The sequence below is a fragment of the Ictalurus punctatus genome, chromosome 13 (genome assembly GCF_001660625.3).
Source record: "Ictalurus punctatus breed USDA103 chromosome 13, Coco_2.0, whole genome shotgun sequence".
In the NCBI taxonomy this organism is placed as follows: Eukaryota; Metazoa; Chordata; class Actinopteri; order Siluriformes; family Ictaluridae; genus Ictalurus; species Ictalurus punctatus.
Genome location: NC_030428.2, coordinates 10362558 through 10388931, shown reverse-complemented (window position 1 = coordinate 10388931; position 26374 = coordinate 10362558). Strand labels below are relative to the sequence as shown.

General features: G+C 41.1%; 2 protein-coding genes across 4 annotated transcripts in view; both read right to left on the bottom strand.

Moving 5' to 3' along the window:
- Positions 1–223: 223 nt before the first annotated feature.
- On the bottom strand, positions 224–11652 carry bsk146 (brain specific kinase 146). The gene is made up of 4 exons (XM_017483235.3): positions 11406–11652; positions 4943–5168; positions 4644–4846; positions 224–3468 (listed from the first exon to the last, which is right to left on the bottom strand). Exons 2-4 carry the CDS (start codon positions 5112–5114, stop codon positions 2665–2667), a joined length of 1179 nt encoding a protein of 392 aa, XP_017338724.1. The 5' UTR covers positions 5115–5168; positions 11406–11652; the 3' UTR covers positions 224–2664.
- Positions 11653–13094: 1442 nt separating this feature from the next.
- Positions 13095–26374, bottom strand: part of wu:fj29h11 (uncharacterized) — a 45323-nt gene continuing 32043 nt past the window's right edge. For all 3 annotated transcript variants that reach the window (XM_053684858.1, XM_053684859.1, XM_017483221.2), the window contains 15 exons: positions 24932–25116; positions 22040–22299; positions 21693–21906; positions 21346–21523; positions 21111–21234; positions 20932–21012; positions 20637–20819; positions 20265–20533; positions 19938–20083; positions 19745–19829; positions 18239–18347; positions 16970–17104; positions 15582–15827; positions 14162–14339; positions 13095–14075 (listed from right to left, as the gene is read on the bottom strand). In XM_053684858.1, coding sequence (XP_053540833.1) covers positions 13502–14075; positions 14162–14339; positions 15582–15827; positions 16970–17104; positions 18239–18347; positions 19745–19829; positions 19938–20083; positions 20265–20533; positions 20637–20819; positions 20932–21012; positions 21111–21234; positions 21346–21523; positions 21693–21906; positions 22040–22299; positions 24932–25116 — 2967 coding nt within the window. In that variant the 3' untranslated portion in view covers positions 13095–13501. The remainder of the gene's footprint in view (positions 14076–14161; positions 14340–15581; positions 15828–16969; positions 17105–18238; positions 18348–19744; positions 19830–19937; positions 20084–20264; positions 20534–20636; positions 20820–20931; positions 21013–21110; positions 21235–21345; positions 21524–21692; positions 21907–22039; positions 22300–24931; positions 25117–26374) is intronic.

The window sequence follows — 26374 nt, the reverse complement described above, 5'->3', positions numbered from 1 at the left end:
GTGTGTTTTGTTAAAAAAAAAAAAAAAGCGCGAGAGAGAAATACACATTTTACTGTCTGTTTCTCAGTGTGTCTAGATTATAGGTCTAAGCTAGCAGTTTTTATGTGAATCTTTTTGCATTTATTCAGGTGAGGAAGAACATGAATGAGGTGCTCTGAGCAGTTGAGGGTTAGAAGCCTTGCTGAAAGGCCAGTCAGAAGTTCAGGGATTTGACCTCAACCTCCCAGCCAGAACCTTAACCACTGAGCTACTGCTGTAAGTAGGTTTCAGAATACAGCTGTTGTAAAGCAGTTCAGAAGTACAGCAAGCACTTATTCACAAAGTACAGTAATATAAAACACAGGATGCACATGTCGATTTACTTTTAATAAATCTGACCTTACAGGAAGACAGTAGTATTGCAAAGACAGAAGTGGACAGACGTTCAGGGGTTTGTAGGTAACAGAGTTGAACGCTCACTGATTGTGTTCAATTTCTCTTCCATGGGGAAAAATAAATGACAAAAGGGACGTGGCTGGGCATCAGTGTGCCTGAGCACGTGAGGGTCACCATAATACCAGTGTATACTATTTGTCAGTATTCACAGAAAACATTGGGGAGAGAAAAAAAAGTTGTGTGTGTGTGTGCAGATTGCTACAGTACATCTATCCTGCTCCTACATGTCTACGAAGTAATACTACAACGTTAAACCATGTTGTTGTTTTTTTTCTTTACAACTCCAGCACGTCATAAATTCATGCGGGGGGAGGGGGGGGATCCACACAAACACACTGAAAATCTAAAGTATTAAATCCAGCCAACCCTCAGGGGTGCACCAATAATCAAATTCAACTCTGAGTGAGGTATAAACTCAATCTGATTCAATTTCGTTTCAATTGTGTCACTTCTGTACATGGAGCTCTCAATTGTAACATTACTGAACATTTTTCTCAGGGAGTCCTTGGTTTGAGAAAACAGAAACACAACAACAACACCAATAACATGACAGCACAGTAATACAACACAGTGAAAACTAACCATTATTATTATTTTTTTTTTTTAGCCCTAATTTGTCTAAATTGTAACATTGCTCTGAATCTGGAGCAGTCCCCAAGAAATTGTGCTACAACAAAATGAACTCACATTATAACAATTCTCACATATTTACAACACAATTTTTTCCCCCCTAGTTATGATGCTTGTTTCATGCGGTCGGTAGATACGATTGTGTACACTCCACTGTCGTTTGTTTCTTGTAAAATTCCAACTCAATATACAAAAAAATATATATAACAATTTGTAAAGAAAACAATAGAAATAAACAATAGAGAATCAGCAAAAATACTTCCTTTGTACCTGTGAGTCTTGAAATAGATATATCGGTCTGACATCGAGGGCTGGTCGGCAAAGTGCAAGCCACTGATCCGGCAATGGATCTCGAACCTGGCTACAGTCGATCGAACAAAACACTTCCCCTTATCTGTAACTATAATGTACCTCTGTGAAACCAGTGTAATTAACACAGCTCATTAGGGATTCACTTGGACTGAAAGGTGATACCGGATGTGCAAGAGTACACAAAAACCACAATAGCCATTATATTACATTTACTTGTTTGGAAAATGAGGCATAATTCAATCAAAAATGCGAGTAGTTGAGGGTTAATGGGCCAAGAGTGGCTAGCTTCAGGATTTGAATTCGTAACTTTCAGTACATGGCACAGAAGCTTAACCACTGTGTCATAATAGTTTTATTCTTCTAAAATATTGGGGGGGGGGGGCTCTTTAGGCTCTACACTCTCACACTGGCATGAAATCTGTTCCACTTGTCACTCCTTTGAGCCAAGTACAATAAGCAGCCACTTCTCTATCCTGTTTTAAAGCTGTCAGAAATAAACAGTCGTAGACATCGCTGCGAGACTGCACAATGCCAGCTGTTCCAACAGAGTACCAAAATAAATTAAATGTAAACCATTAAATTACCTACAAATCAACTGTAAAAATATACTTCTGACTATAGACTTCAAACGATTGAGGAAAAAAAAAAATTGGAATAACTAATTGTCAAGTCATTACAAAATACACAAACCCACTCACGCAGAAGCACACGCGCTTTAACCAACATCCCTTTTTTTCCCTAAGGAGTTTTGAAAGTTTTCTCTGACATTAAATATACGTTCTAGTAACATTTCATGTCGACAGTTCTGGCAAAAAAAATGGATCAATACACCGTATCAAGAATGTAGATCCAAATAGTTCTCCCAGTTCACATCCATTTTGCTTTTTTTGCATCATATATTGCTTTAAGGAATATTGTTTTGGTCTAGCCCTAATCATTACTCTAGATCTTCTGTATCAGTGCTCAATTACATTGTGGTTGGGTTTTTATTTGTTTTATTTTTATTCTGCAGCTTTTGTGCACTTTCTTAAAGGAATTCCACTGAGGAAAATCTTTTCGAAGAGTGTGCATTGTGTCCTCGTTGGAGGAAAAAAACCCCCACAAAAATAATAAAACCAGCTCAATAAATTTGAGGGTGTATCTAATTTTTTGCTTCACTCACACTCAGCTGTGTTATAATAAGCTTGAAAGATTGGTTTACCCATGTGATTAATCTTGTTTGAAGGTGTGAGAAAATGTGTTATCGGGTAACGAAGCCGTGTTTTCATTTATGTACAGTGGTGAGCTCTACACACAGATCTCGATCGGTGTAGTGACAAGGATGCGGCTGCTGGTGGCGTTGTCTCTGGGCATGCGCTCATAGCTGGTAGTGGATGACACAGAGCTGTTGGTGGACACTGAGGTGAAGTGATGAGCAGCCATTCCTGCTTCCACTGGGCCATTCTTGCCCGGTGATAGGGTCTGTTGTTTCATCCGGTCCACCAACAGCTCCTCCTCTGAAGATGAAGAGCTGTGCGCCACCTGGTGGTGTCCTCCTCCCCCGCCTCTTCCTGCTTCTCCATCCAGCATCCAACGTTGGCCAAAATGGGCGAACACCTCCTTGACGGAACAGCGGCGCTCCCTCTCCAGGGCCAGTAGTTTGCGGAACATGATTAGCACCTCATCACTGAAGCGGCGCCACTGCGAGGGGACCGTGCCTGTCGGCCTCCGCTGCCAGCGTGCAAACTCGTCATAGAACGTATCCGAAGGCACAGCCTTCTCCCAGGGGAAGTTGCCAGTAAGCATGCAGAAAAGAAGGACACCCAGTGCCCACACATCTGTGCTGTAGTCCACACAGATGCCATCGCGCTGGGAGGCATCACTCAGCTCGGGAGCTGTGTATGGGATGGTGCCACTGACACGCTTCACCACAGAGCCGGCGCACCGTGCCATGCCGAAATCAGAGAGCTTCACCCTGCGGCACTCCCTGTCAAAGAGCAGCACATTCTCTGGCTTGATGTCACGGTGCACCAGCTTCTTACAGTGCAGGTAGTCCAAGGCAAGGGCCACCTGGTGGATGCAACGCTTGGCCACAGGCTCTGGAAGTCCCACCTGAATAAATCAACAGAAATACAAATATTATTCAAAACAAAATGAAAATAATAATGCAAGTACACTTTATGGCCAAAGATTTGTCGACACCTGACCATCACACCCAGATGTGGGTCTTCCCCAAACTGTTGCCAAATAGTTTGTAACACACAATTGTATAGGATGCCTTTGTATGCTGTAGCATTACAATTTCCCTTCACTGGAATTAAGAGGCCCAAACCTGTTCCAGCATGACAATGCCCCTGTGCACAAACAGGGTCCATTAAGACATGGTTTTCCAAGGTTTGTGTAGAAGAACTCGAGTGTCCTACACAGAGCCCTGACCTCAACCACACTGAACACATCTGAGATGAACTGGAACACTGACTGAACCCCAGACCTCCTCAACCAACATCAGTGCCTGACCTCACTAATGCTCTTGTGGCTGAATGGACCAATCTCCACAGCCAAATCCAGAATCTAGTGGAAAGCCTTCCCAAAAGAGTGGAGGTTGTTATAACAGCGACCTGGAATGGGATGTTCAGCAAGCACATATGTACAAGTTGGTCAGGTGTCCACAAACTTTTGGCAGTATAGTGTATCTAGCCAAGCACTGGGGTGTCCAAGCGCTAGTTTGCAAACAGGGCCAACTGCAGTTACTTCCACGGGAGCTCCTGTTCATCTCTGTGCACCCTAGTTACATTCAGGTGTTTGCTCAGGATCAGATAAAGCTGTCCTACATTTTTGCCAATGAAATAGATGTAAACTTATTTTGCTAGGAAAAAAATGCATCTATTGGCAAATTACTTGAGGCTCTTCAGAATAAGTAACCTTTGCTCATCACCAGTACTTGAGCGGTTGCACAATTATAATATACTGTCGAGTCTACAAGTAACCTACAATATGCCAATGGTAACCCTGTTAAATACCTGGTGTAGCATGACGGGCTGGTGGTGGGCATCAAGTAAACAATTAATCCAGAAGAATCAAGATTTATTGTGTTCAGAGAGTATAGTGTTGTACGAAGAAGTGGTTTTGACCTAGGTCTGTTCCATATGTTGATGTGTTGGGATTGAGAGTTTTGGGCCTATAAAAACAATCGCTGTCTGCATATACCGTACTTAAAGCATTGTACCACAGTGTAGATCATCCAGCAGGGACTGAGTGAGTCACTCTTTGGATGGAATTTTGATTACCTGTGGAGGAATGATGTCAAAGAGATCCCCTGCTAAGGCATACTCCTGTGCAAACACGTAGTAATCCTCAGTTTCAAATGCAATACCGAACATGTTGATTATAAAGGGACATGGGGAGAGGTACAGTGAGATGCTGTACTCCCTCAAAAAACTCTTTAGCTTAGTGGTTTTCTTCTTGAGGAATTTTAGTGCCATCTTGGTACCTTGGTTAAGTAGAGAGGACAAAAAGAACAGAATCATATAAAAGTGCATATTCTTTTACAAAATGGATTTATTTCGTATTAAGGACCATTGTTTACCTCTGATCTTATGAATGACCAGGTCCACCTTGCCGTAGGTGCCTTTGCCCAGCTCTCGGATAACTTCATAGTACTTGTTAACCTCGAGCTTCTCCAGGTTCTGAGCGGTGAAGAGCTGCAGCTCCTCCAGGATGTCGACAGACACCCGAGACACGACAGGAGAGGAGCTCATTTTTCCACAGGAGCAGGTGTGGAGAGTGAGAGTGCTGGCAACTCCTTAACGTTACTGTAGTCACACACACACACACACACAATATATATATATATAGTCACAGAGGGGATTAAAATTCTAGGGATGTGCTTTTTTTTATATATATATTCCCTAGAGTCCACTGAACAGTTAATTATCTGTACATTTTGTATTCTCTCAGCTCGAGCCTTGCTCCAGGCGAAGTAATTAGTGTGAAGATATGCAAGATGGTCTCTGAAGATAAGGACTTCATACAGTCTCATCTAACCAGTCAGTCTTTGTGCTCGTCATAGAGTTTAGCTTGAAATAGCAGCAGTTCCTGTCACGCAAGTCTGCAACTGAACTTCTTTCATTCTTCAAGAGAGAAATTGCAGTACATTCTACAGCAGAGTGGCACTGTTTGACTTGATGTAGGAATAAACCATCACGATCAAATGAATATTACGCAAGTCTAAGTATGAGCATATTTCAACGAGCAGGAACACTGCACAAACCCTGTGCTTATCCTTTTGACCTCTGTTTTTCAGCTACAAGAACAAACTTCTTTTTCACAGAGTATGGATATCTAATCCTGTTATGGCTGTGATGGTGAGCACCTTCTCTCTCTCTCTCTCTCTCTCTCTCTCTCAATGTTCCTAGCACTGCGGCAGATGTAAACACAGAGGACCATTTGTTACTGCCGGCAGATCGAGAGTGCTTAGTTTGCACTGCAGGTTACAGCATACAGCTGCAGCTCCTATTCTTGTAGGCTGATGTGATGTGTCATGTCCAATTACTCTCCCTCGTCATCTTATCGCAGGGAAATGTCCCACTTTATGAATCCAGTTACATTTTTTCCGTTGTGTCAGGAGAGCAATCTGAAAGAGTGGACGCGGGGATTTATGAGGTCAGCTACGAGAGCTGTGCAGAAATCCACCATATTCGCACCACCACTCTGCACTCTGAGAACCACACAATAAAATGGAAGTTGGAGCAATATGACTCACTAGGTCAAACACAATGTCAGCATGCATGTGTTTAAATGAAACAGATGCAGACGCAGAATTCGTGCCTCCTGCACCGTGGGAAATGATTTCAAAGATTTTATAGGTCTTTATGCACAACAGGGTTTTATTACTGGCCGGTTAATAGACGAAGCAGATTAAATATTAGTACTTGTTCACTCATTTGGATTATGTCTGCAGAATTCCATTAACTGTGCAGTGGATACAGCTTCAATGTGACTTTAATGGAAGATTGCGTTCAGACTGCACTGGTTCCTGCACTGCTGACAGGTGCACATGGTTCCACATGGTTCCTGGCACTAAATCTTCATTATCACTTCTTAATTCCTTCATCAGCGTCTATATAGACAGTCTTTGCTCAGTAGCTATTTTTCTTCCTGTCTACGTTCCTGAGTATTCATCTGCTCATACCCCACAGTAGTAGTTCTAGAAACCAGTCTTAGTACAGACCAGATCTTGGTCTCTTCTCGGTCTCAAGCCCATTTTGTATCCATCTTGACTATAAGTCTTAATATGGTCAAGACAAAGATGTTGGTACTCAGCAAAAAGAATGTACACAGATCATTTTTCATATCACTTTTAGATAAGTACTTAAAGTGGTACTAGTTGCATTCATTACAGTCTGATTATAATGTTTAAAATGGGAATCAAATCAGCCAGCTGGTGGTTTTTCCAGTGAAGTCAGTGTGATTTCTAGAGAACTTGCCACCAAGAAAAAACAAAACAAAAAAAAAAACAGGCCTTAGTGCCAAGTTTTTGACCTTGGTAAGAGTTTATATCTTTTACTTCAGTGAGCCTGAATTTACTACAACACTGGGATCCATACTAACTCTGTCTGCCTATGTTCTCGTCTGTATATATATATATATATATATATATATATATATATATATATATATATATATATATATATATATATATATTCCTAATAAAGTTACTTGCATCCTACCATCCTAAAAAAAAGCACTTGCATCATGCCTTATGACTACCATACATTACAATCTTATTGCATCATGAGAATGACGCACACCATTAATGAAATGGTGATTCTAGGATTGCCGTGAGATGCCGATTAGTTGAATAGCTACCCCATTTCCTCTCCTCTTCCTGTTCTAAACAATAAAAAATGAATCCTGAAACACTGGAATGTACAACCCTTATGTGAGGCCTTATTCTAGTCACTTCTCTATACATTTGGCATTGCACTTGTCAGGTGTGTGGCTCTAGAAACACAGGCTGGGGATAAAAACATAGGGAAGCCACTGACTGGGCTCTAATCCCTCAGCTCCTGTGAGCAGCTTTCCCTGATTCTCAATTTTGCAACTGCAGTCTTGCAACCTGCTAATAAAATGTGTGATGCTGGGCCACTAAGATGGGTACAGTACCACCACTCCCAAAATCTCACTAGCCTGTACGCAGCAAGACTGTTGGTTCCCTTGTGCCTCACCCCATCATTGAGTTGTGACTGAAAGTGTTTAGCACAGAGCCATGAATACACTGGTGGTTGTGTACTATTTCACATGATATACACACAATATTACACTGAGGAAAGCCACCTCTAAGAACATCACCTAGGAGCTGGTCCTCCTCTTTAGTCAAATGGTGCTCTGACCAATCATCAGTGAAAAACCTCCAGAAGCCCACAACAAAACCAAGAGGTACATGTTCTTCTTCGGGTTTTAAGTATTATGGGATGTTTATCTGTAACTCCTCCAGCATAGTCCCCTAAGAAAAAAAGAGACAACCTGAATAGAGAGCTGGTGCCAAGCCTTCATTCTGCCAAATAAAAGGGGCCCTAACTTCCAGCCGGTTGTCAAAGACCAACCCGGAACTTCATTAGGCATTTGTCCTGCATGCCAACTCATCAGAGGTTGGGCTGGAAGCACCCCTGGTATGGGGCGAAGAAAACCCGGACACAGCAGTGGAGTGAAGCGAGTGAAAGAAAACGCTTCATCTATGTTACAAACTATATATCCCCACCAATGGATGCCCAGGGTGAAATACATCAATTCACATAATACCAGGTGGTTCCTATCCCTACAGGTCCAGGAAATCTTCAAAGACAAGAATAACAATGCCCATTGGCTTTACTTCTCGCAGGCAGCATGCTGCCTTTGGTATGAAACATTACTGACAGCACAGGAGCTGTCCAACCTTCCAACTGTTCAGCCACACAACTCTCATCTGCTTAAAACTGAGTCATTAAATTGGCTTCAGACCACAACATAAGCATTTAAAACAGCTCGAAATCCTCACATTAAAAAAATGGTTCTGCTCTTAGAAGTTAGAAAGATGCTAAGATGATAAGACATCAGCTCAGTCATTGAACACTGGGAGTGTTCAAAGGACTGATAACAGAACCTCTAAACCCAGTGGCTCTTTTGATGATTTGGCTTTTCATTCTTCTAATGATCTAAAGTTATGTAAGTTATGAGTTATGTAAGCCTAAACAAATCTTTTTCAGACTAACACTATAAGCAGTACCACAAACAAATGTATGAGGTTCCAGTGGTTATAACCAACCATGTATGTGATATACAAAGAGAAAAATAATAGCACACTTTAAATGAGCACTGGTCATAGGAGACGTGATATTTTTTTTTGTATTTATTTATTTTCTATTTTTAAATGATTATACCATAATTTGGCAGTTTTAGTATTAATCTGAATGGTCTCGCCATGAAGTCAAGCATTTAGTATCTAATTTGAAGTAAGTCATGAACAATAACTGTCGAATGTATTGTTATTGTATGTTTTATTTATTATAGACAAATGGTTTTTGGTTTTTTTTAGCTAGTCAAGGTGCAGTAGAATAAGAGGGCCTGTGGAGCTCATCCACCTCCTGAATCATTAATGCAGAGCTGTTACTCTCTCACCTTGTGTTCAACCTGCAGGGGTGTGAAAAAGAGGATCAGAGCAACATGCGCGCACACAGTCACACACCTGCGGACGATTGGAGTATATCAGTCAGGCTAGTCTCAATATCAGTCCACACACATGAGATCGGCAGTGCTCATCTTTGCTCTAGTCCGGCTTGGTTTAATTATTGTCTGCTCTAATACAGCTACTAGACCTGATGATTAACCGAGGAGTTGAATCAGGTCAATTCTCTCAGAGAAAGGGTGCCAAATTGTACCAGTCCATATGGCCTACTCTTAAGCTTGCACCTTTTGTACCTTTGCATATTTTACCTACAAACGGTGCATATAGTGTACCTTTAAAAACGTCTCTCTAAAACAAGGATGTAAAATTTACAGCCAGCATCCCACATTACGGTTCTAATCTGGTTCTAATCAAATGCATTAAGAATCTGGGTTATAAATTAAAATCATCTCATGGACAGTTATTAAATTTAAAGATTTGAAAATGTTTCTGGTTATTCCACTAGAGGGCAAATAAGAGCAATAATCTCAGCTAGTAACATGCTAATGATATGGAGTGTGGTGGGGTGTAGAGTGTGTGTGTGTGTGTGTGTGTGTGTGTGTGTGTGTGTGTGTGTTGGGGGTTATTTATGCAATCACAAGGTTTTTTATTTATGTTTCACATAAATGCAGATTTAATGAAAAATGTTTAAGAGGTGTTCTGTGTTACTGGTCATTTGAAATTAGACTAAGTGTAATGTGGCCCCTTGCCTAAAATGTGCTTGCTCTAAAAGGTAACTACTATCTAATTATGTACCTTTAATCCTTTTGTAATTCAAACGTATGCTATATCTAGCCTATGTCCAGGTGAAAAATACATAGAAACGGTGCAAAAGATAAGGATACCCTTACCCTAACGCTAACCACAAGGAATGGTACAGTGTTTGTACTCAACCCTCAATTACTCAGCTCTATGCTTGGATTGAAATCTTGCTTATTTGTAAACCACTTTATTTATTAAAAAGAAAAAAGAAAAAGCATCTGCCAAATGCATCAGCGGTCCAAGGTGTGTCTGCATTAGAACATTTAACAATGAGTTCCAGACACGGGTTACACTGTGAAAACTGTTTAGCGCTAGGTCATTATAATCCTCATATATATATATATATATATATATATATATATATATATATATATATATATATATATATATATATATATATATATATATATATATATGATATTTCTTGACATATTGACTCTCTATAACTCATATAATGAAAACAGTAACAATAACCTTGTGTAAGTAACTGTGCAGCATCTTCTGCCCGGTCACCTGCTGTTCTGTTTGTTCGATGATACACCCTTAATGGATTTGTTCTATGTATATATGTATGTGTGTATGTATGTATGTATATATACATATATATATATATATATATATATATATATATATATATATATATATATATATATATATATATGTATGTATGTATGTGTGTGTATAAACACACACATATACATTTTATATATATATATATATATATATATATATATATATATATATACACACACACACACATGCATACATACATAATACATACATAATACACATTTTACATTTTATTTATTTATTTATTTAGTACACAACATTCATTTAAAGTCTGACATCAAAGACTAAGATGTATTAGAAAGAACAGAATTTCCTTTTCATGTTCAGACCGTGTGTGAGCAGTAAACACACACATACACACACACACGCGCACACAGTGCCATATAGATGTATGTGTATTGCAGGCCTATAGAGTTACATGTAGGTATAGACTAGGAATACTCCTACATAATATTCGTAAATTTGGATTGAATGAAGCCTCTTATTTATTTATTTATTTATTTTATTTTTGACCTGGGTCATCATAGGTTTTTAATGTGTTTTTGTAACCCAGGTGACCTACAGGGGGTCTGACTCATCCTGCCCTAAAGCCCCATCAGACAGGAGCACAGACAGCCGAGGCGCTACTGTTAAATCAATGACACAGGCTATTCATTATTAATCTGAATCCTTCGCGACCTTGCTCAGCTCCTCATGAGCCCCTACTGGCTGAAACACACTTCAGTACATGGAGCACATCAAGCACAAAGATGAACATATTGAACCCTACGCTTTTTCTCATCAACAAACAGTCAGTGTAGTCCGCAATCGTGTTGCCACTCCAGTGATATTTACCCTTTCTTTTCCTTCTTTCTTTTCTTTTTTTTTTTTTTAATTAATTAATTTATTTATTTATTTTTACAAAGAACCTAATACCAATGAATCAATAGTGTTCTTTTAAATAAAATAAATGAAAAACTGCACTTCAGTCAAATGGTTTAATATTATTTTTCATCTGTAAAGATTTTACACTCACCATTAAATCAGTCCGTGTTTCTTATTCCCTCCGTTCAAGCAAACACACCCCGTGCTCAGTAAACACCAGACATTCCCTTCTGTCCCAAATACCGGTGTGTGTGTGTGTGTGTGTGTGTGTGTGTGTGTGTGTTTTCCTCTATCCGCATTTGTGGTGTTTCAGTGCTCCAGACTGTGCAGTCATTTCTCTCCGCTCCGCCGCTATTGTCCTTCTCGAGCTCAACATCAAGGCTTCCGAATGCTAATAGAAGCCACGCCTCTCTGTTCATCAGCCAATAGCAGCGCAGCTTGCAGGTAGCACCACGCCCCTCTTCTGCCTGTAGTAGAGGGTTTAGGTGTTGTATAGAGGCGACATACGGAGAGCAAAGCAAGCTTAGAATACGGCAGTGTTGTTTGTGTTGTAAACATATTATTCTATCAAATTCAGCCCCTTCTTGTCTGCCTGAAAAATGCATATTCTAATTCAGTTTTTACATGGAGACTGTTCCTTAGATATTATGACATTCACTTCTCGGTTTTCAATACTGTTTTGTGCTTCCTGTGAAAATGGACAATAGCTACGTTTAATAATATTCTTGAATCATATCCATCCATTTTTTAAATACCGCTTATCCTGAAGGGTCACGGGGAACCTGGAGCCTATCCCAGGGAGCATGAGGTACAAGGCGGGGTACACCCTGGACGGGGTGCCAATCCATCACAGGGCACGCTCACATACATTACACTTCGGCCACTCTGGACATGCCATTCAGCCTATCATCCAGGGTAGCCCTAACCCTAACCCTACCATGCATGTGTTTGGACTGGAGGAGGAAACCGGAGAACCCGGAGGAAACCCCTGCAGCACGGGGAGAACACGCAAACTCACAGGGAAGCGCTGGAATCAAACCCCCAACCCTGGAGGCGTGAGGCGAACGTGCTAACCATTAAGCCACCGTGCGCTCTGAATCATTTCTTGAACATATCTTTTGGTATCTCTTGTGAAATATTTTTGGGCCTTTCCTGCTGCTAGACGCCCCAATCCAGCTGAGAAGTCAGGTTTTCCTACACTATGTGGCCAAACGTATGCGGACACCTGACCATCTCACCCATATGTGCTCCTTCCCCAAACTGTTGCCACAAAATTGGAAGCACACAATTGTATAGGAAATCTTTGTATGCTGTAGCATTACACTGAAACTAAGAGGCTCAAACCTGTTCCAGCATGACGATGTCCCTGTGTACAAAATGAGCTCCGTGAAGACATGGTTTGCCAAGGTTGGACTGGAAGAGCTGGAGTGTCCTGCACCTCAACCCCACTGAACACCTTTAGGAGGAATTGGAACACTGACTGCAACCCAGACCTCCTCATCCAACATCAATGCCTGAACTCACTAATGCTCTTGTTTATACATGAGCAATTCCCCACAGCCACGCTAAAAAATCTAGTGGAAAGCCTTCCCAGAAGAGTGGAGCTTATTATAACAGTAAAGGGGGAATAACTCTGCTAAGGGATGCTCAAAAAACAACATATGGGAGTGATTGGTCAGGTGTCCACAAACGTTTGTCATTTATTATATTTTCCTTATTTCATGCCCTTCATTCATTCATTCTAACCGTGGATCTGGAGCTTGTCCCGGGAACACTGCACATGAGGTACAAATACACACATAATGGGCACAAAAGAAACCACACACACACACAAAAAAACAACGTTCCAATATGGTGTAAAATTTAATTAAGACACTCACAACAGTCAGTACAGTCTGGCTTTATAATGATTAATGGATAAATATTAACGATTAATGAATAATGAATGAATGTATAATTTCTGGTTGAATATTTCTAAATAAAGAACAAACTGACATACATTAACTAACAACTTGAAAAATAAAACGTTTGTATTAATTTATCATTTTAAATTATAAAACATATAAAGGACTACATTTCCAAGAACACAAGACAGAGAGGTATAAAATAGCTAAAAGATCTTATAGTCATTTTAAAACTATGTATATTGTGGACCAACGTGACATTACAGTGCATAAAAAGCCACTAGTGCAAAATAAAACGACGCTTTTACAATGAAACTGATCAAAAGGTGTGAATAATTTCACTCTACACAAATAAAAACAACTCCAGTGCTTTGGAATGCAGATGCTGGGCAAGGTTCTTGATCCGACAGAGACGGGTAAGTCGTGAATCTCCGGCGCCGTACACTCTGTATATGTGATACTTTTCCTTCTCCTTCAGTGCAAAGTTGAGCTCGTTGGCCGACAGGTGAATAAAGTGCTTCTCCTGCTTGACTGTTGTCTTGACTTCCACAAACACCTCTTGCGTGGTGTTACAGCCACTTGGGAAGATCAGTTTGAAATCGTACGGCTGGCCGCTCTCACCGTTGGCGTTGGACCAGCTGATCTCTCGTGGTCCTTCTCCGCTTTCTCGCCAGCGGTTGAGAAACGAGTGGACCAGCTGCTCTCCCCATCTCCCGATATCATCGTTGTCCTCATAACCGTTTAATACCAGCAGGGAGTTGGGCAAACTGAAGTCTAGGGCAAGGTCCTCCAGCACTGCTTCTGCGACTGTCGGTTTGGTCCATACTGCGTTCTCCAGCGGTATGGGTGGACGGTGAATAACGCTTCCCTGGAACTGGCTTGCGATGACTTCTGGAGGCTGGACTGGCTTATGAACCCTAAATATAGAAGAATAGAATTGCAGAAATGACTTTATGTAGTGAACAGATCTGACATTAAGCAAGTCAGAAGCAAAGCAACGTACTGTTCTGAACCCGGTGTGGGTTGTTGTTGTTCTCCTGCTGTAGATGGAGTGCTGTTGCTCTCTAGCTTGTCTACGCCGGCCTCAGCTTGCTCACCAGGAGCCACACTGGACCCAACATGGGCTTCATTAGGAGCATCAACACCGTGGACCACCAGCACAGCAGCTTTGGGAGTTTGTTCTGTGTAATGAAAAAAAAACAAACAAACATATTGACTAGAAAGCCCTTTTCGAGATCAAGAATAAACCTATGTTTACCCTTGGTGTGCACGACATTGTTTTGGTTTCGATAAGAAACGGTAGTAGTTAGTGGGGAAATTGGTTGCTTGATTTACGTTACAATTTCGGACACTCCCCAAAGGCACCAACAATTATTAGCACTTCTTTCCAAGCTTTATTTGTCTTGGAGGTCATGACAGGATATGATTGAACCACAATTATAGGTTTTTCTTCCGTTTCTGTAAGTCAAACAGTAAATGGGTACTGACTGCAGGTAGGAACTAGGGCTGTGCCATATCGCATCATCCATGATATACCAGTACAATTCCTCCCCATGATAAGAATCTGTCATCCCGCGATATTGAAGAGATAGTTAATGAGGAGTTTACTGCAACGTGGGCTTCTCACACGTAGAACGAGAACAAGCGTGGCAGAAGGCAGAGCCCCAACCCTAGACAAGGAGGAAGAATTATTCCCCAAAAAAGGAGCTTCCCCCGTAATACGGAAGTGGTTCAGATACATCGTTTTCTTTTGTTGTTCCTGGGGTTGGATTATAAATCCTGCGACTACTGGTGTTTGCATTTTCACTGGAATTGTAACTCGTGAATAAAATTCTATTCTATATTCTATATTTTAAGCCTGCTTAATTGGTAGAATTTAGTATTCGATGATGGTCCAAAAGATGAACTTTTTTGGATCACTGTTTGTGTTTGCACGGCTCGCGAGACTGTATGCTGATGAGACGTGTGGAAAAAAAGATAGCGTTGAATGTTTCATATCATCATTTATATCGTTACTGAAAAAAAAAACAAAAAAAAAACGAATCAGATATCATGATATAGTTTTAAGTCTATATCGCCCATCCCTAGTAGAAACTAAAGTTGTGAGTGGGGGACTGAGAAAACGTCGGACCACACACGCCATAGGTTTGGTTCGAAGAATCATTTGAACCAATTGTTTGGATTTGTTGCTTTACCACATCATAGCTACTTCGCATAGAATTGAAAAAATTCTCAAGGAAATCGCATCTCATCATGTACATAGACTGTACATAGATGGATGGCTATCACGGTGTCACTTAAACGTAGTGTAACAAAGGGTTGCTACACATAACTCAACATCTCAATGATGAAGATCAGTTACTCCATCATCACTGGAAATCATTCTGCTCTTGATCTTGTCATCTGCTAACACAAGCACTAACCTTCTGCGTGTGGGAAGCTACCACTTGACCTGGGTCCCTGAATTCCCTGAATACTTGGAGCACCTGGCTCTCGGTGTTGCTTGAGTTCTGTTGTATTTTCCTGAGCATTTGTACTGGAAGAGCTCCTTTCAGCTCCAGAGCCCCAGTGAGCAGACGATGCAGGAGAAACAGGAGGAGCTGAAGAGGTTAGAGGTGCTGGAGGAGGCCACATCTTCATTACCGCCTCCACTGCCTGGCTTGGTTTTCCTGCGTACATACAAGTGGACAGGTGAGGAACATACAATCAAGTATTTTCTTGATTTCTTCTGTTTTTGTGTATATCTCATACTACATCGTTTCTGAAATGAAAACAAAGGCAACCTGAGTAAACACAAAATGCAGTTTTTAAATGATAATGTGACTCTCTCGCATCAATAAAGGTCACTGTTCATGACTGCACTATCAGAAAGACACGGGGCAAAAATGGCATCCGTGGAAGAGTGGCGAAGTGAAAACCACTGCTAACCTAAAAGAACATTAAGGGTCGTCTAAACTTTGCCAAAACACATCTTGATGATCCTCAAACCTTTTGGGAGAATGTTCTGTGGACTGATGAGTTGAAAGTGCAACTGTTTGGAAGACAGTGTCCCAAACACAGAATCCCACAAAAAGATCATCATGGTGGTGGAAGTGTGATGGTGTGGGGATGCTCTGCTGCTTCAGGGCCTGGGTGACTTGCAGTAATTGAGGGAAGCATGAATTCTGCTCTCTACCAGAAAATCCTAAAGGAGAATGTCCGGTCTTCAGTCCGTAAGTTGAAATTCAAGTAGAACTGGATTATGCAGCAAGACAATGATCCAAAACATAGGATTAAATCCTAGTCCTAGAAGTAAGTGAAACTCTGATCTCCAGTTACCGGAAGCGTTTGGTTACAGTTAGTGCTCCCAAAGGTGGTACAAGCAGATTTTAAGTTTAAGGGGGTAATTAGTTTTTCACACGGGTGATAGGTGTTAAATAACTTTTCACTTCTTCGATAAAAATAAATAAATAAATAAAAACCGTATTGTGTGTTTACTCAGGTTGCCTTTGTTTTATGTTGTATGTCATGTGAAGATCTAAAAGTATTTAGTACGAGACAAACACAAAAACATGGATATTCTCAGGATGACAATAAAGTGTCATGCCTATCCTGAAGCTAGTACAAACGTTCTAAGCATACCATAAGGCTAAAACCCTGTTACATGGAAGTTACCACCAATATAACAGTATAAGTTGTGGGTTTTATGGAATTGGAACTTATCCCTATTGGATTTCTGTATTTAAAGCACAGCAACAGCCTGTTTCCCTCAGCCTGTCACATGGTCTAGCTGCTAGACTCTAGCAGCTAGCGACAGAGTCTCTGCATGCACCTGTGCTTCTGCTTCCTGTTTTGTTGATCGATGCTTTGGGAGGCCAGCAGTGCAGCTTATCCTCCTCGTCCTCCTCTGTGTTCATCTCCATGTCTTGTGCACTCAGAGTTCCTGATGAGCTGATGGGAAAAAGCTCTAACAACAAAATGAAACAAAAATCACTAGGCAGCAGTATTCTGTGTTAAAGTGAAAATGAGCTTATCATAAGATTATTATTATTATTATTATTATTATTATTATTATATTATAACTCTGTCCTTCACTTAAACATGGTTAGCGTAATGGAATATCTATCTATCTATCTATCTATCTATCTATCTATATATATAGATAGATAGATAGATAAATAGATATATATATATATATATATATATATATATATATACACACATACATACACATTACCGGTGAAAATTTTGGAAGGTATATGATTGTTTGAAATCGGTGCTGTAGACAAATACATAACTGTGCCAACATATTCATGTCTTTTATTAGAAAACTAACATTTTATTTACAAAAAATATTTGTTTAAACGGATGACTCGGAGCGAAATATTACCGAAAGGCAGCCAGTAAGTGTCCAGCGTAGGCGGGAACTCCTTTAATACTGTTTAAAAAGCATCTCAGGGAGATTCCTCAAGAAATCGGTTGAGAAAATGCCAAGAATACATTTCTGGAAATTCTAGGCAAAAAGCGTGTCCACTTTGAAGATGCTTAAATACTAAATTATTTTGATTTATTTTGGATTTTATATCACAACATAATTCCCATAGTTCCATGTGTGTTCCTCCAGAGTCTTAAGATTTTATTATTATTCTAAAATGTGGGGGAAAAAATAAAAATGAAGAATGAGTGTGTCTAAACTTTTGATATATATATATGTGTGTGTGTATGCATGCATGTGATGGCTATTGATTCCTGTCTGGAGGAAAGGATGAGCGAGGGATGATTCCCTCCTTCCTCTGCACTCCCGCAGCCCTGGTAACAGCTGCTCTTTCATGTCAGTGAGCACTGCACCGAACAAATCCCTATTAGCATATGAGCACGCCACACAGCCTGTGCGTCCATGTGCGCGCAACACACGAATAGAAGACGAAGGAAAATAACAGAGCACTGGAAACAGAACGGCGCTGAGATTAAAGCAGCGGTGCATATCAGGGCTGCAAATGTGCCGCATGCGAGACTTCAAAAGCACATAAAACATCAGCGGAGCATGTGATCCTGCTTCACTACCCTACAGCTGATATTCACATCCAGGCCCGGAGCTTACTCTTGGGTTCAGGTGTCTCCAGCGGTGCCGGAACCTCCCATCGCTCTTCATCCCGAGGAAGCTCCTGAATGTCTTTACTATCCAGTAGTTTTTTCAAAGAATCCGTATCCTAGGTGAAAACAAAACGGGATTACAGTCGTTTTCCAGGTCGAAAGTTTTTTTTCCCAAACTCGAATGCGAAAATAAATCTGATATATTAGACTGCCAGATCGCTGCTGTGAACAAGGAGGAGGCAATAAGCATGTCATGCTATGATTCACGCTCAGTCACATTAAGTTATCTCCTCCAGACATTTCCTTCTCTGGCCTCCTGATGCGATAATTAGAACGTCTTTAGGCGTGTTCGATCAGCGCATCAGTTCCAGTTGCCAGGTGACTATGACGCATCCCCCAGAGATATGACCCACTACTGCAGAGCCTCTCTGGAGCCACAGCTGCTATGAATCACCTGTGTACTGAGGAGCCAGACATCCAGTTAAGGAAAAACATTCCTTCGGGTCTGGGAAATCAGAGGCTCGCCATTATGGGGCAAAAATGACCTTCTAGGTTTGCTACCTACTCGAGTTAACCAGAAACCAGGTTTTGGTGATAGTTAGTCTGATTATATCCGAGTGGCTGTGTGTACAGATGAGCTCACAAGTTTACATACGCCTTGTTAATGTTAATCATTAAAAAAAGATTTTTAAAAAAAGGGACGATAAAAATTGCATGTAGTTTTTTATTTAGTACTGCCCTGAATACGCTATTTCACATACCAGACGTTGACGTCAAATTCTGAACAGGAGGATTGCGTGTAAATTGTTATTATTTTGTTTAAAGTTTTCATTTAGTACAACCTTCGGAAGCTACATAAGATCGTTACATGTTTCCCAGAAGACAAAATAATAACAATTTACACCGATCAGCCTGCTGAAAAGTTTACACCCCCACCACCCACCCCCACTATTGGAAAGGGGTACAATATGGAGAAGATGCTGGAAAAGTAAAGAATGTGCCGGACCTGGAGGATTCTTCTGAAGAACAGTGGGGCGGTTTAACTTCTCGGGACAAACGAGGTACTCGTGAAGAACTCTCACGAAACATAAACACAGTCGCTGATCATCCAGGTGACGACACACGGGATTAATAATCAAGCGTGTGTAAACTGTTAAACTGGTTCATTTGTGTAAATTCAGTTATTATTGTGTAGACTATATGTAAACATCTGTAATGTGAAACAACTCATCCAGGGTAGGACTAAATAAAAAAAAATAAATGCAGTTTTTATGATCTCTATTATTATTATTATTATTATTATTATTTAAATAAATATGACTTCAACTGTAACTGTGATGGTGCCTGAAGTACAGTATAAGGTCTAGTTGTACTAACAAAGATGAAGAAGCTAAGGAAGAGCCAGGACTGTTGAACATCAATAACATCTCAATTCTATCAGGAAATTCACACAAAGTAAACACGAATGATTTCAGCAAAGAGTCCTACATGGGAGTGTGGTGAAAGTGCTTACATTGATGCGGATAACAAGTTCCTCGAGAAAGTGTTTCAGTTCCTCCACGAAGCTCTTCTCAGTGGTGAACAGTTTCACCAGCTCTCTGCAATCAGAGCAGCACAGTAACACCTTAACCACAAACACGAGTTCCGGTCTCGTTAAAGACAGTGTGTTACGTGGCCTTGTATAATCAGGGCACTAGACAAAATACCTGCAGATGGCCATTTTGGATGACAGATGGTCTTTCTGAATGTACAACTCTTTCCGGTCTTTCAGAAGACAGATGATGTCCTCGCTCTCTACAATGGGGATCTCATCTGGCCTTTCCAGACGGTAATAAGTGTACAGCTTTCCCACCTGTGAAAACAAAACAAAACAAAACAAAAAAAAACAACAATCCTCTCTTTAGGCTCTCTTCAGTCCTCCACTAAAAGGGCATGATGCAATAGCCAGCAATGACTCAGCAGGCACTGCAGCCAAGCCAGGAATGGCAAATATTGAATCTAGGAGGTTATGGACAAGAAGGGCACATGCTTACCTGACCGAAGCTCAGTGACTTGATCTCCTGGGCAATTCCACTCTCTTTCAGGTCTTCGTAGATTTCTCCGAGCTCATCGTGGTGGTAGATGAACCTCTGGATGTACGGGATGAGGTCACGCACCAGGTTCTGCATAGCTGGACACGGCCTGTAGTTCTCCGTCTGGGGTTCGGTGGTGACACACTGCGACAGCTTCTTCACATCACAGATCTCCAGGAACAGGTCTCGGTCTCTCTCATTGAAGGCCAGCTTCTCCTCGTGTTGCTTGCCTTTGGGAAATACAATTCGTTCCCAGTATTTATTATACTTTCGGATCGATATAAAAATGACATACCGCACCTTAAACAAATATTCGCTACGTCAGTGGACTACCTTTTGGTTTCGCTTGTCTGCTGGCTGCTTTCTTCTGAGGCGAGGGCAGGTTGAGTAGGCAAACTTCTGTGTAAGATTTGAAGATCTTCTCCAGGCTTGGGTTGTCTGCTATCATAGGTTTCCGGGCCAGTGTGACCCAACCCTGTTTCTTGGTAGGAAACACCTTCATACAAGACACCATATCTGCCAGAAATGATACCAAGCAAGCAGTCATCTCAATTGCTTTAAGCTTGAGTGGACACAGCATTAAACATCACAAATGAAATGGAATAAAATATCATTAGCATGCTCGAACCTTTCAGCGTTTTGCAGTAGTGCTGGTTCAATTCGATACCTTGCTCTTGCTCCGTGTGCGTAGGTTTTTTACATTTTTCGGCTTTTGTTAAAAAGAACCAAAGACAAGACATCAGCGTTCTGTAAAGCCGTAGTCACTCTGATACGGTTTTAGTGTGATTGCGACATAAAAACACCCACCCAGTCTGGCAAAAAAGATGGAGATATCCTGAAGCACCTCTCCTGTGGGTGTCGATGATTCACATACAACCTCCAAAAGGTCCACATACTGCTTCATGGACGGACACGGCTCCACATTCAAAGACTATAAAAAAACAAGACACGGAGAGCTTTCGCTCAAAATGCGAATAAACAAGACGCGACAGTTTCAGTTCTTTCACACAGCAACTGCACAAATCTAAAACTAAACGCCTACCTTAAACAGTTCTTGCATTTCCGGCAATTTGCTATAAAATGGAGCCAGTACTTTAGGTTCCTGGACCCCGCTGTCTGGCTTGCGGATCAGCTCCTTGTATCTGACAAACATATCTGTTGGATCTCGCCAGCACACGTCCTTGAGATGGTAGAAGCGTCCTGAGGACCACTCGTCCTTCCTGAAGACGTATACAAGAGAACTAGTTAGAACGTTAGCTTTTGGAGGCTAGCTTACACTTCTTTTATCCATTGTATCACTTCTAATATCATTACATTTGTTTGTTTTTGTTTTTTTATCCCAGAAGAAAGAAAGTGTGCTTCCTGATAGTATAGTTCTTGCTCTCTGACCTTTCATACTCTATGAAGACAGCGGGTGAGTGCTGGAAGAGCTCTCGAAGCTGTGCGAAGGAGCACTCTGCTTGCAAGTAGCGGTACACAGAGTGGATGTGCTGCACGGTGGTGGTGAAATCGGCTCCTTCGACCTCGTTACCGTCAGACTCCTTCGTACACCAGCGCTTCAGGTAGTTGACCATCTCATCCACCTGAACAGTGTGTTTCATCCCTGTACACATACCACAGTTAGAACAGTCCTCATTAATCTTCCAATTGGAAAAAGACAACCCTCTAGGAAATACTCTCATATCCGGTCCATTTTCTTACTCGGACAGCGGAAGGATGTGTCGACACTTGCTTACCTACAGCTCTGGAGAATTCGCTGGGATCCAGATTGACGTAATAGACGTGGGAGCCCAAGAGACTGTGCACTTTCTCAGAAGAGAGATACACCTTGTTTGGAATCAAATTCTCTATGATGCCTCTCCCGTCCTGTGTGGGCTTGCAGGCAGGCACCCATGCCAACTGGGTGAGGTGGTGGTAAAACGAGGACTTGACATCTCTTAGGGTGCCGCCCTGGCTGTCCAGCACTTGAGCACTGAGGTACTGAGCATACTTCTCTCTGAAAACACAGAAAACATGCATGTATGTCCTTTAAAGCCTTTCTTGGTTTTTGATTGGTTAGTGGCGTCAGCTCTTTGCCAAGGTCAGCCAAGGTCAGGCTGATCCGTTATGTTTTCAGACCAAAGAAAGTCCTCAGGACAGAGTGCTTTATGGTTTCTCAGTCACATTTAAAGCTGCATTTTCTTTCTGTCTTATTAACTTCAACAGAGTGATGGACTGGCGTTCCTTCAGGTGTGAATTCTCCAACATTGTGCCCAGTGTCCCAGGGATAAGCTCTGGACCAACCATGACCCTGACCAGGATAAAAGCAGTTACTCAAAATGAATGAATAATTTACTTTAAGAGGAAAAGGAATAGTTTATAGCTGTAAGTGATAAGCATGTTTGCCTCGCACGTCCGGAGTTTAGGGTTCGCATCCCACCTCTGTTTCCTCCCCCAGTACAAAGACATGCGTTGTAGGCTGATTGGCATTTCCAAATTGTCCATAGTGTCTGAATGTGTACGAAATTGTGCCCTGCGACGGGTTGGCATCCTGTCCACGGTTTCCCCGTTGCCGTGGGATAGGCTCCAGGCTCCCCCTATGACCCTGAATGGATAGATGGACATTTAATCCACCCATCCATCCATATTCTGTACCGTCTGTCCTACACAAGATCACACGGGAGCATGGAGCCTATCCCAGGGGACTCGGGGCACAAGGCAGAGGACACCCTGGATGGATAGCAACCCATCACAGAGCACAATCGCAAAACAGTCACACTATGGACAATTTATGGATGCCAATCAGCCTAAATTACTGTTATAACAGGAATAAAACAATTCAGGATGTACGGTTATCGGCAAATAATCAACTTCATGGTGGTAACCGTAACTCACCCCAACATCCCACGGGTGATTTACTGTTACCACACGCCCCGTTGTGTTGTATTTTTTTTATGTAGCCATTCAAGCAACCGAGTATATGATGCAACGCAGGATATAGGGCACAAGAGAGAACTTTTCCTTTCCAGTATCTGCTTGATGAGATATTTGATGAAGATTTGTGGGGTATAAGAAAACATTGCTCTGTTTCGTCCTGCTCGGATGGCTTGATGACTCATATCCTGCAGCACAGAGAGGCCAAGAGGTGATGCGCGAGCTGGCACAATGAGACAGTGAATCCCAGACCTGTTGTTGTGCCTGGTCATTACCCTTAATGACTAGCAGCACTGACAATTCCACAAAGGCAGTTATGAAGAGTTGGAGCAGTTCGTGAAACCTAAATGGGTTGAAACCGTCGTAAAAGAATGTTCCAGTATTTCTCAACCTAATCTCTATCTACCACGTATGTAGCACGCAAACAGTGACCACAGAGAAGGATTTCTAAACGAAGCATAGAGAATCTATTTATTTGAAACGCTCTCATAATGGAAGCCTGTTAAAGGGGAATCAACACATGCGTACGTGAAGTCAAAGGTAAATGAAGCTTTAAATCTGTATCGTGCATCCGTTCAGAAACAGGACTACTTTTTCAGAGGGATGAATTTGTGGATGTGTTAAAAATACAGTGAGCAGAGTGTCTGTCTAATTCTAAGACATTTAAGTGCAACGGTTGTAATTTTTCCATTTATGTTTTATAGTAGAAGGGCCCAGAGGCTTAGTGGTTAGCACGTTTGCCTCACACCTCTGGGGTAAGGGGTTCAAATCCCGCCTCCGCCCTGTGTGCACTGAGCTTGCCTGTGCTTTGGGGGTTTCCTCTGGGTACTCCCAAAGTCCAAAGGCATGCATTATAAGCTTATATTGCCCTGCAATGGGTTGGCACCTTGTACAGGGTGTCCCCCACATTGTACCCCAAGCTCCCTCGGATAGTCTCTGTGTAGGATAAGCAGTTTGAAAAAATGGATGGATGGATGTTTTATAGTCATAAAGTTTATTGATGGAATTCAACAACTGCCCTTAGATTCCCAATGCAAGACAAAAGAATCAGCAAAGGCAATGGTCATCACACTATACATTAGGATTTTAAAAAAAACCAAAACAAAACAAAAAAACAGTGTACTATTCCTTTAAAACGATACTCTGTTCTTACACCAGCAGTATGTTGTGGCATGTGAATCTGAACCTTCCCAACCTTTCTCTCCAAGGATCATCACTCTGAATACTGTATGAACTCCAGTTCTATCACAGTTAGCCCTGGCCAGATTTGGCTTATGCAACAATAAACCTAAAAACAAGGATGCATTAAATAAATTGCACAAATCCAGCGAGCTTCACACCCTGACCCAGACAAGGAGCTCTAGTATTTGCATTGTAACTAAGCTTATGTGATCAAAAGGGATAATACAGTGACAATGACCCCATTAACATCCAGCCACCTGCATTTCAGCGTGTTTCTACACAGAATACAGGCCATCAGATTTTAGGGACATAGACTAGAGACGGTTGGAAAGGAAAAAGATATGAGACTGAAATAACAGACTGACCACAAGACGAACGGCTAGACGAAAGGCTTTGCTTCACAGTCAGCTGCAGATTGACAGACAGGTCTTTTATAGAGGAAGCGTGATGAGAATCTTATGTGAGGAAGAGCATTGTGTAATCCTACACTATGAAGATGTTCGTGTGTGTGTGTGTGTGTGTATATGACATACCCCGTGTCCCAGTTGTTCTCCAGCAGGTTGATCAGAGCTCGTCTTTGCTGCAGTTGGATATTATGGGGAAGCTGATCTGCCGTTATGAGTGAGTAAAGCTCTTCACACTGCTGATCCTCTACGACATACAGTCGATCTGCAGTTTTGGGCCACAGCTCTGCCTCCGCTGCCCATGGGCTCGATGCCTTGACAAATGACAGAAGATGGAAGGAGGTAAAAATAAAGATAATAAAAAATTTTTTTTAGCAAAATTATTAGAGAATAGTGCAACAAATTGGTTTAATAAAAACTTACAGAAATTTCTCGATTAATGTCCTTACAAACACAGATACACCAAAACAATGTATTAAAAAAAACAACAATAAGTAATAAAAAATATAATGTAAATGAAAAAAATGAAACAAAAATGAAACATAACTCAAGAGAACTTCGTCTACATATACAGAAATAAAATCAGAGAATGTAACTGTAACAGCAAAATATACAGTTTGCAAAAAATAAAAGAATAAAAATAATAATCCTGGTTGTTTTGGTGGTATAATTCTTACAGTATGACATTTGTACATGTTATCCAAGTAGTATAGGCTGTACCAAATTGTATGTGTGTATATATATATATATATATATATATATATATATATATATATATATATATATATATACACACACACACACACAAACAACATATATTATATACACAACATATATTATCTAGAATATATTGACATTTCAATGGGTTAAAGTTTTTGTATTTTTTTGTACATCTGCTTTTGGATTATTCTTTATTAAAGATCATATTTTTATACGTTTATACATTTTTTAATTTGCTGTTATGAGACAGCACCTTGAACCTAAATGTACTTTCACATTTACCCACTACTGCGACTCAAAAGGGACCTTCGGAATAAAATTTCTCTACTAATACAGCGTGTCCCAATACAGGGCGTCTTCATACATAGGGGAAATGAACACTTTTTATGCTGGTAAACATAGTGCCCTGTGTACGGAGACTTTTGGGACACTCTGTATATTAGTTTTCATTATTAGGGCTCCAGATGCAGTTAAATAAAGCAGTATGGGAATGTGACTGGAAAGAAAGTCCATAAGGCAACGACAAAAGAATTTAAGGTGTTAAGGAAGCCTTCATTCCAGTTACAGCACTGAATGGGTTCCTCACTGCAAGCAGCAATTTCACACTGACTTGCATGCAGAAGAGAATCTCACTTAAAGCTCTTTTCAAAGCAGCGTAGCAAATTGCAGAAATGTAGGTCAGACGCACGAGCGCTGCAAATCCAGCATGTCTCTGAATACTATAATTTCTGCTGGCATTTCAACTCTCCCAGTGTCATCCCTGCTAAACACACATTACTATAGCAAATGAGAACAACTCATCTGGGTTTCAGAAACACCGGGACAATCATTTGTTTAACACATGCCGAGGGA